This window comes from Trichosurus vulpecula, chromosome 1 (genome assembly GCF_011100635.1).
Source record: "Trichosurus vulpecula isolate mTriVul1 chromosome 1, mTriVul1.pri, whole genome shotgun sequence".
NCBI lineage: Eukaryota > Metazoa > Chordata > Mammalia > Diprotodontia > Phalangeridae > Trichosurus > Trichosurus vulpecula.
In genome coordinates, this window is record NC_050573.1 from 17,356,631 (window position 1) to 17,372,010 (window position 15,380).

Consider the following 15,380-nt stretch of genomic DNA (forward strand, 5'->3'; position numbering starts at 1 on the left):
GACGGTGGAAGGCTAAGGGGAGGAACAAGGCGGCCAGGGGCAAGGGCGAGGCCGGGGCGGGGTCCTCGCAAGGGTCGCGTGAGGGAGCCGGGGCGGAGTCTCGCCCCGGCCGGCGATGGAGCAGGAGCTCCGACCGTGGAGAGACGCCACCATGGGCGTGTCCGCGCAGGCGCCGTGGGGCCCGCCGACGGAGGGGGTGGGGCCTGCTCCGATGCGCGGGCGCGGCCCTACGGCGGAAGGGAGGGATGGCGCAGGCGCCGGGGTGAGGAGGCGGGGCTGCGCAAGCGCCTTGGGTGGCGGTAGCGGCGGCGGCGGCGGTGGCGGTAGGGGCGACGGTGGAGGCAGCGGCGAGGGAACGATGGTGCTGATTAAGGAATTGTGAGTTGGGGCCGACGGAATCGGGAGTTGTCTCAGGCTGGGGCGGGAGGGACCCCTTGGCGGGCACGGGTCCCGGCACGAATCCCCGCAGGGTAACGGAGCCGTGGCGGGCCCGGCGGCTCCGCTCGGCGCCCCCTCCCTCTCTCCGCGCGGAGAGACCCAGGCCGGCCGCTCCCGGCCCCGCGCGCACCGCCGGCTCCGCTCCCCTCCCCCTCATCCTCCCCCCGCCGCGCCTGCGCACGCACGCGCCCTCCCCCTTCTCCCCCGCCCCCGCGCGCCGCTGCCCCGGCCCGGCCCCCAGGCTCGCGCACTGGCCCCAGCCCCTTCTTTTCCGTTGGGACCGGCTCCCGAGGGGTCGGGGGAGGGGCAGGTGAGGCTGGGAGGGGGTCGCTTCGCCTAGCCTTTTCCTGGAGTCTCTTCCGGCCTCTCGGGCAGCCCGCGTGGGGGAGGGACGAGGCTTACTGGAAGGAGGGAGGAGGGGAGTAGTGGGAAAGGCCCGGGACTGGGGGGGCGGGCATGCCAGGCCCTGCAGGGGTCCCAGCCCCGGCCGTCCGCCCCCCGAAACTGATGCTCTGGGTGGTGGTCAGCACGTGCTCTGGGCCCTGTGCTCGTTCCCCTTGTAGGTGAGGGCTGTCACGACCCCTGCCCTCCCAGAGACCCTCAGTTTGGGAGTGGGGGGAGGGGCGCCCCAGAGGAGCCACAGAAACGTGGGGGGAGTCAGAGAAAGCATCATGGAGGAGGTGGGGGACTCCCCACCTCTACTCCCGTGGAATAAGATGAGCAATGAGAGGGAGAAGACAGGCTGGTCATTAGTGTCTATGAAGCGCCTTTCTTAGAGCAGGCCTGGGAGGGACCGAGGGGGGATGGAACCCGTCTAGAGCTGTAAGGGGCTTGGGGAGCCATCTAGTCCAACACTTTTATTTACAGAGGAGGAAACTGAGGCACAGAGGGCAAGTGACTTGGACACACACTTGACCAGGTTCAAAGCGAGGACTTGAACCCAAGGCCTTTCACTCTAAATCCACTGCTCTTTTTCAATATATGTGTGTGTGTGTGTGTGTGTGTGTGTATATGTATTTTTTTTTTCTATTTTGGAGGCTGTAGGGAGCCCTGGAAGGTTTTGGAGGCTGTGACAGTGGATGTGCATTAAGAAGTTGATACATACTTTTTTTTTTTTCTAAAGCCCCTGAACCCTTTCAGCATAGTGTTTTGAAAAGAATGCTTTCAGAAGACCTAGCTTCTAGTTGAATATGCTGCTTATCTAGCTCTTCGACCATGACCTAGACATTTTCTCTAAGGAGGTGTCTAGATTATGATCACCAAGCCAGTAAGTGTGGGCCTGAGTTAACTCATCTGCAAAATGGGCTAGTAATATACTGTTTTGAGGAAAATGTTTTGTAAGACTTAAAGGGCTATAGAAATGTGAATATTCTCCCACCAGCACCTGGTAAAACCTCTTTCATCAGGTGTTGTAGCCCAAAGGGGGTAGAGTGTCTTTTACCCTCATCATCTCTTACGAGGAAACTAAGGCCCACTGAGGGGAAATCCAGAGACGTAGTGACAATCTTTAGAAGAGCCTGGACTCAAACCCAGCTCTTCTGTTGCCCAGCACTGCATCCTTTCTACTGTATAACATTGCCTAGCTCTCGTCGTCCCAGCTAGCTTGTCACCAGCATCCTCAAGTAGCTTGGAGTTCAAGTGTATTCTTCTTATTAAATACCAGTTTTAACTTATTGACCTCTGTCCTCTTTCTATTATATTTACCTTCTTTTGCTTAATTTTAATGGAGACACTGCTTGATCATGGGATCATAGATCTACAGCTGAAAGAGACCTTAAGATGTCATATAAGCTCTACCTCTGCATTGACATATGGGACAGTATCTTTTTTTTGTTTGTTTTTCTGGCAGGGCAATTGGGGTTAAGTGACTTGCCCAAGGTCACACAGCTAGTACCGGTGTCAAGTGTCTGAGGTTGGATTTGAACTCAGGTCCTCCTGACTCCAGGGCCGATGCTCTATTCACTGGGCCACCCGGCTGCCCCTGGGACAATATCTTAATATGATTTCTCACTTAGGTACAAACCCTAAGATGAAACAAACTTTGCTGTGAAAAATGATTTGGTTAGTGACGCGTATTTCCAGAATTTCTTTAATCTTTTCCTGTCACTGAATGTTGCATTCTTAAATGCAGTTAAAATGTTGGAAGATGTATTTAAAATGTTGAAGCTTTGTTAGTTTTTAAAAGTCTTTTAATTTTAGATTTATGTGACATTTTTTGGCCAAGAAGCTCCTGCCATTCATCATTGTGGGATTTTTTCATTTTTTATTCCACAGTCTCTGGAGTAAATAAGTAGATGAACCAGTGGTGTTAGCTGTGGAAAAATGTGCTGGGGACATGTAGAAAGGCGAAGATGGGTCCTTCTTTCAAAGGAATTCAGTCTAATGAGGGAGGCAGTGTACAAGTAATTATGGACAAACAAGCTATATGTAGGATACACATCAGGAATGTGCTAGAATTAAGAGAGTTTGGGAAATTTTCAGCTTGTAAAAGGTGAGATTTTGAATGGGACTTGAAGGAAGTCTCAGAGATGAGGAAGAAGAGCTTTTTAGTTGTGGGGGTCAATCAGTGCAAATACTGGGAGTCTGGAGATGATGGTCTTTTTGTGGAACAACCAGGAAGCTGCTGCTGCTTAGAGGAGTGTGAGGTGTAAGAAGACTGGAAAGGTGGAGGGGGGAGGTTTATGAAGGCTAACCAGTATTTCCGTTTGATCCTGGCAGTGCTAGGATCTACCAGAGCAGGCCTGCACAACCTGCAGCCCCAGGAAGGGCTGCTTCCTCAAGTGGTCAAGGAAAAACGTAGAGGATTTTTCCACATTTTCTACATTTCTACATTTTTTTGTAGGCCACCTGAAATCCTTTGGAATGCCCTTGGGCCATAAGCAGCCCATGGACACAGGTCGCGCAGGCCTGTGCTGGAGTTTATTGAGAAAGTTAGTGACATGGTCAGATCTTGATTGTGGGAAGACCACTTCAGAAGTGGGGTGGAGAGAGACTTAAGGCTGTCAGAACTAGGTGGGATCAGTGTCAGAAGAGAGAAGGAGGTCTGTGGGAAAGGTGTTATGAAGGTGAAAGTGACAGGCCTTGGCAGCACTTTGGCTCTGAGGGGTGAGAGTGAAGAGGGGAAGATGATTTTTGGCTTGCACACCAGGCCTTAAATGGGGCCCTGTATTCCACCCTTCATGGCCATACTTCTGTTCAACTTTTGTTTGTCTAGAGGGGCCCCAGTCAAATGTCATTTTCTTCAGGAAGCCTTTCTGATCTCATTTGGAAGGAATCTCTTCCTCCTGGAAAGTCTCCCTGGACTTTGTACCTCTCTTAGGTCCTGTCTGCTTTGTGTTCTCATTGTGTACCTAGCCTGGGAACTCCATGGGGTAAAAAGGATTTCATCTTCACATTTCCCTAAGCTCAGGGCAGAGTACCTTGCCTACAGTAGGGGCTCAAGTGTGTGAAAGAAGGAAGAACATGTTTAGGATCTAAACTGTAAGGTGGATTTGGAGGATGCTTTAAGTTCCAGTTTTTCCTTGAGGTGTGGAGGTGAACATTCAGCTTTGGGAGGTTCTAAAGAGCTGGAAAGGCTTGGAGTGCAGGTTTAGCTATGGACTTTGAGTCTCATCAGTGTTAGCGTCCATGAGTTTGGAGAAACTCAACACTAGAAGGTTGACTTCTGGTTTGGGAGCTTTTGTTTTTGGCCAAAGCGGGGTGGTCCTGGGAAGGCTCTCTTCTAAGGCTTGGAGGATTGACACAGCTCTCCCTCACTAAGTCCAATTCACTTGCAAGTCATGGCATTATCTTCCTGATGCTCCGGTCCCTATTGAGACTGAAGGACAAACAACAGGAGGCCCAACCTCTGTGGCTGTAGGTGAATTGCTGAGTGAATAGATGGTCTGCAGAACTGTTTAAGTGATTTTGAAATCTCAGTGGAAAGATGCTAGATAGACTTTAAAACAATTGGGTTTTCTGAAGAAATAAAAGTGAACAGGTTTATGAGAGTTTAACAATATATTTAAAAAAAAATAATAATGGGAGATAAAACTGATGCTCTCTTTCACTAATGAACTGGGATTTATTAAAAAAAAAAACTTTCTGAAGTACATTAAAGACTCATTCATGTCTGTTAGTCACTGACTTTACAAATCCAGCCTTTCTGTGAAAACCATGTTATGTAAAAAGGATTTCGCAGCATCTTTCTGCCAGCGAATTTCTTGGCAATCTCCTCAATATTCTGTGTTTGTCATACCTAGGGAATTTCTTGTGAAATCAGATTAGATTGGCTATAGAATTGATAGAAATCTAGGGAATTTGTAGTTGATTGAAGCTTTAGTGTATCTTGGCCATAAACATTTATTAAGTGATAATAGGGAATTCCCAAGTCTTTTTGGAACTGAGCTGCCTCTCATTTGATTTCATTACCTGCACAATTGTTATGTAGCATTTGAAATGATAGTGAAGTTCTTTTGGATTTGAGAATTTTGTGACTCGACTTGATTTACTTGGGGACCTCTTCCAGTCTGCCTGTTGCTTAATCCCCTACTAGCTGCTCTTGGTTGGACAGACAGAAAAGATGCCTCTGTGTTGAGGATTTATTGTGTCTTCAGTGAATTCAGACAGGAACTGGTAGACAAGTAATGGAATATTCGGATCAGATTGGGTTTAAGCCACCGTGTAGACTGTGTTCTTCCTGTATGATTTCTCCTAGAATTAAAATTTTGTTTTGCATTTTAAAATGTTGGTAGTAAGATAGCCTATTGTATATTGAAGAGAGGTTTAGGCCAAGTATTCTGTGGTGAAATAAATGAATGATGAGAGAAGACAGTAAGGTGCTAAGTGCCCCGGGCTCCAGAGGCAGCATGGCTGTGAATAGGAATGGTGAAGAGCTGTGATACTGTGTTGGGAGAAGTGACAGGCTCTTTGCACAAGCTGGACATCAGGATTCTTGGATCCTGAAAACTAGTGTAGTAGGAAGGGTTGATTAGCATCCAGCCAGCCAGAGGACTGTAATGTCTTCTGCATAAGAATATACTTTTCCTATGGGCGGAACTGTTTTGGGTCCTTCTTTGTGTGCTGGGTGGTTTAGCCCTTTGTCTGGCACTAAGCAGGTGCTTTAAAAAAGCTTGTTGACTGATGGTGGCCGAGTTAGGAAAATGAGGCAGGCTAGGGTGCTCAGAGAGGGAGCTGGGAGCCCGGGAGCGTTGGACAATGGAGGGAAGTTGCAGAGAAGCAAACTGAGGCATCCTGAGGAGCGGGACTGGGCTTTCAGGCCTTCCACGGTCAGGCTCCCGACCCAGCTGTGTAGCCAAGCTGGTCCCCATCGTCTAGTTCTGTGGCTTTGTGCCGCCCGCCTTTTCACCAAGAACACTCCATCCCCTGGTTCTAGCCTCTTAAAACCCCTATCAGTCAATCAGCAAATGTTTGTCAAATGCCCCATATGTGCTGGGCCCCATGACAGCAGTGACTGAGGGAGACCACAGACACATAGATACGTGTGCAAAGCCCAGAAAGCCTATAGAAGGCTACCCTGAGGCTAGGGAGGCTCCAGCAGCCAGGGAAAGCAGGAGTGGCCTCACATAGAAGTTGTTACTTGAGCTGAGTCCTGAAGGAAAGCAAGGATTCCAGGTGAGGGGTGTACTAGGAATAAGAAGCTGTATTTCACTGGACTGGGGTGGGGGGTGGGAAGCCACGGAGGGAGGGGGAGAGAGAGAGAGAGACAGAGAGAGAGGAGAGAGTATGTAGAAGAGTAATGTGAAAGAAGGCTGTTCAGGTGAGAGGGGACTAGTTGTTTAGAATTTTGAAACTAAAACTCTAAAGGACTGATTAGCATATATTTAAGGCTTATTTTGCACTTTTTTTTTCCTTTGGCCCTGTTTTAAGTACTGTAGTCATAAGCTGGATAGTCCCTGCCCTCAAGGAGTTTGCATACTAATTGTAGAGACTGCAATTGTGTGGGAGCTGAGTTAAGGTCTGCTGTATAAAGAATAAAGAATAATTGTGCCCTCATTGGCACACCCTCCCCCCCATTTGTTTACCTGGAGGGGACTAGCTAGGATGAAGATAGGAACCTATTCCCCGGAAAGATACCTCCTGCCTTAGCTCCTTCCAGGCTTTGCTTTTGTTGGTCACCTTTGAAAGGTGGAGCAGCTGTAGCTTTCTAGGAGTGTATATGGAAGGGCTGTTCCTTGGAGTGAGCCCAGCAGAGGATGTCTGGGTTTGCTCTGGCCTGGTGGGGAGACACCTTGGAGCCTGCTCTTCCCAGGGTTTTGGAGACAGTTCCACCCAGCCTCCCCTCTAGGTAGAAAGAGGCAGACATTCTGTTCTCTTACACCAGATGTTTGTATTTGCTTCTAGAGGTAATAAGGAGGCTCAGGAGTTTGGGGAGGGGGAGCAGTAACGTGACCAGACCTGTGCTTCAGGAAAATTATTTTGGTCCCTCTTCTGAGGATGAGTTAGAGAGGAATGGATGGTGGAGGCCACTGTAGTAGTAGTGCAAGCTAGAGGTTGGGGGTGGTGTGGTGTGAGTCTGTACTAGGATGGTGACTGGGAATAGAGGGAGGGGGGCAGAAGAGAAGATGGAAAGGTAGAAATAACAAGATTTGGCAGCTGATTGGCCATGAGGGGTCCAGGATGCAGGGTTACAAACCAGGGTGACTCAGAGAATTGTGGTGGAGACATGTAGAAATGAATATGAGGGAAAAAATAGAAAAAATAAAATAGAATAGAATAGAAAATAGAAAAAAATTCTCCCCCCCCCCCCTTTGGCTACTTCCAGATGGGCTGGATGACCTCCTGCCTGGCCTGCAGTAGAAGAGGGGATTCTTTTTCCATCATGGGCTAGATCTCCTTGTCCACTGAGCTCCCTTCTAACTGGAAACTTGAGTGATTCTGTGGTTCATGTTGAGTGGCATGTTCTTCATGAAGAGGGCTTCTTGGAAGAGATAGATGCAAAAATCAGATTGTTTACAAAGCCAGAAGAGAGAGCTGTCTTCAGGTATTTGAAAAGTACTGCCATGTGGAAGATTTGTTTCCGTGGCCCCAGAAGATAGAACTAGTGGTAATGGGTAGAAACTGTGAAGAGGAAAGTCTAGGCTTAGTTCAAGAAAAATCCGAACAGAAAAGGGCAGAGGTGTGCTGGCCAGCTGGTACCGGGTTGATTCTGGAATTATCATTGTGAACATTTGTACCTCAGAAACTGGCAAAGGCTACAAATTAGGGTTCGATTTTGGTGGGTGTTGTTAGTGATTGTCTGGACTTAAGAGAGTGATGGAAAACATGTTAGTCATACAGCTTAAAGTACATTCATATCCCCTCCACCCCTCCACTGCACTTCCTGGAGAGCCAGCCTAGCCCTAGGTAGAGGCAGTCCAGAGTGTTGGATTGCCTTTGGGGGTTGTGTGTTTCCCCTCACTGGGGGTCTTTCAGGCTTCCGAGGTCCTTTGTAACTCCAAAATGTAACTTGGAAGGCATCTAGGTACAAATCAGGTAAATACATATTTCAAAGAATGTGTAGGCTAGGACACTTGAAGATACTTAATTTAGTATTTGTGGTTAAGCAAGAGAAATTGAGGAGGAATGAGATGAGAATGACAGGCTAGTGCTTTGGCAGCTCTTTGAGAATAGGACTGCCTTGTTAGCTCCAGACACTGGGCCAGGTAAGAGTTGTTGAACTGAGCTGGGATCTAGAGTCTGTGAAGTTTTATAAAGTTTATTGTGAAGGAAAAGAGAAGGCCCATCCTCACCAAAGCTTTTGAGCAGATGCTGTAGTTTAATGTACCAGGGGCTAATGCCAATGCTTTCTTTTCCCTTTTCCTCAGGACAATGTTAGGGATCAGAGGAGTTGTGGAGTGGAGTCTGCTTGAGGGAATGGACTGTATTTGCTTTTTCTTTGTATCCTCTGTGCTTAGGTCCATGCCTGGTACAGGTGCTTGTTGGGATAGTGTAAATGCATCCTTTGTGGCATATTCACTAAGCAGTACATTTATGGACCAGGTTAAAGCCAGAACAGCCTTCCTGAGTTCTGTCTCATTATAGTTGACTGTGTTTGTGCAAGACTCTGTGGAAAACTCCTGGGAGGAAATGTTTTCTTATTCAGACTAAAGAATTCCTTTCTCAATTTTTTTCCAATTTAAAATGGAAGAATAAATGGATAATGAGTGAGGAAGTATACGTTTCCTGGCACAACCTCAAGATGTAGGTGTATTTTCTGAGACGTACCATGGAAATCAATTGTCTGGAACATGGATGAGATGGGAGACTGGGGAGGGGGCTGCCCATTCCAGCCAGTAACTTTTAAATGCCTTGTGTTTTAATCTGAGACTAAGTCATTAAGGTGATGACAGAATGTACATATGTAGATAGCATACATGTGGTCCCCAGTCGGGTGCCTGTCCTCAGTTTTCCATTTCCCCAAGAGAGTTGGTAAAATCCTATAAGTGAATGACCCGGGAGCTCCCTGTTTAAGGTTAATTCAGACAAAGATTTAAGAACCATGGCTGTGTTTCCTGAACCAAGAGAAAACATTTTGGATTTGGAATAACAGGACTCATGTTTAAATTCTGGCTCTGCTGCCTGTATGATGTTTTTAAAACAAGGGAATTGAATTAGATGCTCCCCAAGGTCCCTTCAGGTTAAATCCTACAGTTAGCTTTTTAGTTGGGGTAGAGGACTCTATGGAGACTGTCAGATTATTTGTAGTTTGCATTTCTTCCCCATGGTGTCATTGGGTATAAAGGACCGCTCATATCTCTAGGGATCTGTGATGTAAAATTAGTTTTTGCAGTGATATAATTTGTAATATATATTTTCTTCTTTTTTTTTAGCCGTGTGGTTTTACCATGTTCAGTTGAAGAGGTAAGTTTGTTTGCTTCTGATGATACTGTGTTAAAGCATAGATATTATAGTGATACATTGTAACTCTTTGTCTAAATTCATACTTTGCCTTGGATTTATTGATCTGCCCAGCCATTGGAGTCTAAGTCAGGGAGATATTCCAGAATAATGTATAGGGGATCACAGGGTTGTGGTTCAGACCCTTATCACTTTGTGGCTGGATTATTTAATAGCCTCCTAAATTAGTTGGCTTGTCTCAAGTTTTTCCCCCGTGTCCAAGCCATCTTTCCCACACTTTCAAAAATAACTTTTTTTTAAAAAAAATAGATTCTATTGTGTTAATCCTCTGTCAAAAACTTTTAGTGGTTCCCTGTTGCCTGTAGGAGAAAAGGCAGACCTTTAGCCAGACTTTTAAGGAAAAGCATTGCTGCCTAATGGGAAGAGTCTGGAGATTTGTTTAGGACATGCTTAATAAATGCATGTTGGTGGTTTGCCTTGAATCCTGATACTTGGCTGTGTGACTATGGACAAGTCACTTGACCTTGTGTTTCAGTTCAAATAGGCATAATACTTGTATTTACATGACAGAGTGGTTGCAAGGAGGAGATGAGAGTGTGTGTGGAGCTCTTTGCAAAGCTTAGAAGGCTTCATGTGAAGTCTTCTTAAGGCCTCCACAGTCTGACTTGAACTCAGCCTTCCAGCCTTCACATAGTCTGCCTTCTTTCCAAATCAGAATACTTCTAGCTAATTCCTAACTAAACATGCCATCTCTCCCCTTCCTGCATTCCCATCCACTCTTCCTTTCTGGATTGTATTCCTTTAGTACCATCCCTCAGAATCCCTCTTCTCTCAAGGTGCCATATGCCGGTTGGTTTCCCACCCAATGCTAGTGTTTTCTTCTTCAGATTACGTTGTATTTCTTTATCAATCAGTTGGTCAGTCAGGAAACAGTAAGTGCCTGCTATGCTACGGAGTGTGCTAAGCCTATACAAAAAGAGGCAAAAAGCAGTCCCTGTTCTTGAGGAGCTTATAGTCTCCTGGGAGAGACAACATGCAAACATGTACAAAGAAAGCTATAGACAGGATAAAGAGGAAATAATCAACAAAAGGAAGGCACTGCAGTTAAGGGGGGGTTGGAAATGGCTTCTTGTCGAAGGTGGTATTTTAGTTGGGAATTAAAGGAAGCCAGGGAGGTCAGTAGTTGGAGTGGAGGAAGGAGAATGTTCCAGGCTTGGGGGACAGCCTGAGAAAATGCCTGGAACTGAGAGATGGAGGTTCTTGTTTGTGGAACAGCAGGAGGCTGGTGTCATTGGATCAAAGAATATGTAAGAAGACAGGACAGGTAGGAGGGAGGCTAGGTTATGAAGGGCTTCGAATTCCAGACCATTTTGCATTTCCTCCTTGAGGCAGTGGGAAGCCACTGGGATTTATTGAGTAATGGGGCAACGTGATCAGATTTTTAGGAAGATCACTCTAGTGGATAAATGGATGATGGATTGGAATAGGGAGAGACTTGAGGTAAGAAGACCCACCAGTAGCTATGGCAGTAGTCCAGGGGGGAGGAGATGAGGGTGGGAAGCAGGAGAGGAGAGGATGTATTCGGGAGATGTTGCAAAGGTGAAATCGACAGACCTTGGCAACAGCTTGGATGGGGGAAAGGGGCTGTGAGAGATAGGGAGGAATTCAGGATGTCTCCTTGGTTGTGAGTCTGGGGGGCTGGGAAGATAGTGTTGCCCTCAGCAGTCATAAAAAAGTTTGGAAGCGGGGAGGGCTTAAGGGGAAAGGTCATGAGTTCTATTTCTGGCATGTTGGGTTTAAGATATCTACTGGACAGCTAGTTTTGAGATGTCTGAGAGGCAGTTGGAGATGTGAGAATGGAGGTCATCATAGAGATTGGGACAGGATAGGTAGATTTGAAAATCATCAACATGGAGATAGTAATTAAATCCGAGGGAACTGATCAGATCACCCAGTAAAGTAGTAGAGAGAAGAGGAGGGCCTAGGACAGAATCCTCAGAATCACCTATGGTTAGAGAGTGATCTAGAGGAGGATTCAGCAAAGGTGACAGAAAAGGACTGATCAGACCAGGAGAGAGGCGTGTCCCCGAAACCTGGAGAGAAGAGAGTGTAAAGGACAGTGATCAGCCATGTCAAAGGCCACAGAGAGGTCAAGGAGAATGAGGATGGAGGAAAGGCCATTAGGTTTGACAACTAAGAGATCATTAGTAACTCTGGAGAGAGCAGCTTTGGTGGACTGATGAGGATGGAAGCCAGATTGTTAAGAAGAGAATGAGAGGGAGAGAAAGCTGAAGTGCCTGTTGTAGATGCCATTTGAAGGAGTTTAACCACAGAGGGAAGAAGAGATAGGAGACGATAGTTAGCAGGCATGGAAGGATCAAGTGAGGGTTTTTTGAGGATGGGTGAGACATGGGCATGTTTGTGGGCAGCAGGGAAGGAGCCAGGAGACAGGAGAGATCGAAAATAAATGAAAGAGGGTGACAGAGAGGGAAATCCCTTGTGGGAGATGCCACGGAATGAGATGACTTGAGCAGGTGGAGGCCTTAGGGTTTGTGAAAAGTAAGGCAGCTTCATCATGTGAGACTGGAGTGTAGGAGGAGAGGGGCAGAAGGCATCTGTGTGTTAGGAGATGAGGAAGAGGGCATGTTGTGTCCCTGTAGTAGGGCATAAGTTCCTTGAGGACAAGGGACTGTGTCATGTTTCTGTTAGTATTCTAAGCTAACAGGCTCATAATGGGCACTTAACATGTGTTGTCCTGAATCCCTAATTCTTTGAACTTGTCCTCATAAGACCTAGTTTTTATTGGTAATTCTCTTCTACATGAATATAGTTTATCCATTTCTCTTTTAAAGTGTGTGCCACCAAGAGCAGAACACATTGCTTTAGATATGGCCTTGTTTCTATAGAGAATGGTGAAATCATTTGACCTCCATGATCTGGCCCCTCTACAGTCACATGCTCACTAGCAAGCAGCCAGAATATCAGGGTCTTTGGTCTTGTCCAGAGCTCTGACTTCAGTAGTATAGTGTGTCGGTGATAGAGATGGCAGCCTACCAGGTGACTCTTAGCCATGTCCTCACATAAATTCATCTCGGGGCCTCTCCCCTTAGTTCCAGGTGTCTTCTTTGAATTCTCTTCATATTGTGAAAATAGGATCAGTTTCACCTTTTGTGATGTTATTTGGCATTTACCAGTCTTGCACCTCCTAGTTCTATTTTTTTTTTTCTTTTGGTGTAGCCTACCTTCAAGGCTTCGCTCAAGTCCCACTTACCCACTACTTTCTTGGGAGGCCTTCCCTGGGATCCCCCAGGTGTGAGTCATTTACCCTGTATTGTTCCAGGACTTGCTGAAATCAACTCATTTGCCACACACAAACAGGAGTGCTTGGATCACCTCACTATCTTTAGGGCATCCCTCTTTGGCTTGGACTGTCTGCTGGACTTACATATTGACAGTGACAGATGGACACCTTGGCAAGCATGCCTCTCCTTGTATGCCTCACTTGGTATGAACATTCAGAATATTGATGAGAACTGTTCTCTTTTGTATTTCTTTCAAGGAAATACAGATCAGAGGAAAACCTTTAAGGTGGCATTTTACTTTGCCAAATTGTAAGCTTTTTATAGTTGATAAGCAATAAAGTACAGTGAGATACTATGTAGTCTTTAATCATTCTCTCTTAGTTGTGTGATGGAAATGTGAAATCTTGTTTGTGAAAGCCTTTTGTTGTTGATCATTTTTCACTTGTGTCTGATTCTTCATGGCCCCATTTGGGGCTTTCTTGACAAAGACACTGGAATAGTTTGCTGTTTCCTTCTCCAGCTCATTTTATAGATGAGGAAACTGAGGCAAGCATGGTTAAGTGACTTGCCGAGGGTTACATAGATAGTAAGTGGTTGGGGCCAGATTTGAACTCGGAAAGGAGGAGTCCTTTTTGACTTCAAGCCTAGAGCTCTATCCACTACACCATTTAGCTGCCCCATGAAAGCCTACCTTTTCTCTTCTGATGCTATCATTAGATGATGGATTTATATGTAGAGTATTCATGTGAAAATTTTATATAAGTAGGAAGGTTCTCTGTTCTGCCTCATAATGAGGTCCAAGATCATTTCCATGATCTTGGTACCTTCCCCTTTGTCATATATTTTGATACTCAGCCCTTCAGTATCCTCAAAAGTGTGTAACCTGAAGCATGGCCTGCCTCTCTGTATTCTTGGTCTGGTCCAGCTCCTTTCCTGGCTTTGTTTTCTTCGTGGCCATTTTCACTTCTCTGACAGCACATATGGGACTGTCATAGTAAGAGTCCAGATGTGGTGACTTCCATCTCTTATCCGCAATGAGGAAACATTTGTGGGAAAAATACCTTTATGTAGATCTTGCCTGTTTTTCATCTCTCATCCTTTTTCTAGGTTTCTCCCCCTCAAATTCCTTGGAGTGACTTTGTTTGGTTGTGTGTGGGTCAACAGACCACTGACTCAAATAAAAAAACAGAGGTGTCTCGGCTTTCTCAAGGTAGAAACAAAACAGAAGCTTTGGGCATCTCCCACTACCAGGGCGGAGATAGTAGTGAAGAGAGGCAAGGCGGAGAAGGCAAGCAAGGGGATATATATCCTTGTACGAACAATTCTAAGAAATCCCACCCCAGAGGCTGGACTTCTGTCACCATTTGCGGGGACAGGTGGCCTCACAATCTAACCAGGAATAAGTTTTACCCAATACCAGCACAGAAACTACAGAAGTACCTTATAGGGAAACTTTAATGTTAGGATGGCGGTTTGTGAGTAGGCTAGGGGAGGGGGAGAGGGGAATATCACCTGATTTCCCCGAAATCATATGATTTACAGGAAAACGAAACTTAGGCCTAGTGAGGTCCACATCCTAACTAAATTTGTACTATTTGACTATCATTTTGCCTGAGTTATTCATAGGGAAGCTTTCACAATCTTGTATTCCATTCACAGCTGAGGTGACATCTATAAATCTAAAGAAGAAGGGGAAGAAAGACATTCCTAAAGGCTAAATAATCAGATTCTCACAGACTCAAATTTATCCCATTTCCCTTTTCTCTGTATATTTATTCTCAAACATTAATACATACATACATACATACATATATATATATATGTATATATATATATACACACACACACACACGCATATACCCTGTGAAGTCTTTACACTTTATTCTCCCACTACCTCACACAGTTGAATCTCTCAGTGAACTTCGTCTAAGTTTGTTGTTCCTTCTGCTACTTCTTACTTTTCCAGGGTTACAGTTCCCATAGTTTTTACCATTCTTCTCCATGAGGTTTTATAATTTATACATTTCCAAACAGAGTTGCCCTTTTTTTTTTTTTTTTGCCATTTCTCTCCACTTGACAAAGAGTTCCAGGTGTTTGTTGGCTCTGGCAGTTTCTTGTTTCATCATTTTGGAAGAATTATACTTAAAACTTTTCACTGAATTTGTTATATTCTATATCATTATCTTCCCCTCCCTCCACTTTACTTCCTTCAGCATTGGGACTCTCTGTCCTCCTGATGCCTCATTGAGGAGTGGAGGCATTGCAGGGTTTTTTAAGACCAGGCCAGTGAAATGTAAGCTCCAGCAGGTTCTGCCATGCTGAAAAAGGCTTCTTAGATGGCCTCAAAAGCAGGCAGTACTTTCCAAGGATCCTTCTGTCCAAGTCCACAGTGGCAAGTAGACTTGCCACTGAAGAATGAATTTTTTGGCAATGTCAACCCAGGAAAAAAAGAAAAAATTTAAAAGGACCTTCAGTACTATGTGGCCCATTCTTCTTCTGAAATAATGGAGGCAACAGGTGCTAAGAAGCATGTTGCTTGTCTATAAACCATGACTTAGCTATTGATATTCTGAATGTGAGGTCCTTATCCAATTACCAGCAAGTAGACCAGGAGAGGCACAGATCCATCTGATATTCTCCTGACCAATCAAGCCAGAAGACGAAGGGGCATTCCAGCCAAAAGGAATGACTCCAGTAGCCTCTCTGGTGAATCTAGCACATGCACGGTCACAAATGACTTCAGTGTGAAGTGGGGGTGGGTGGGAGGGGACACATGATAAAATGTGTACAGTGGTTTAGCAG

The 15,380-nt window shown here is 45.7% G+C and overlaps 1 protein-coding gene across 2 annotated transcripts in view; it reads left to right on the forward strand.

Annotated features, from left to right (window-relative positions):
• Positions 1–204: 204 nt before the first annotated feature.
• The window catches only part of PITPNB (phosphatidylinositol transfer protein beta), an 87,579-nt gene continuing 72,403 nt past the window's right edge, over positions 205–15,380 (forward strand). For both annotated transcript variants that reach the window (XM_036765706.1, XM_036765703.1), the window contains exons 1-2: positions 205–378; positions 9,249–9,279. In XM_036765706.1, the coding sequence (XP_036621601.1) occupies positions 212–378; positions 9,249–9,279 (198 nt within the window). In that variant the 5' untranslated portion in view covers positions 205–211. The remainder of the gene's footprint in view (positions 379–9,248; positions 9,280–15,380) is intronic.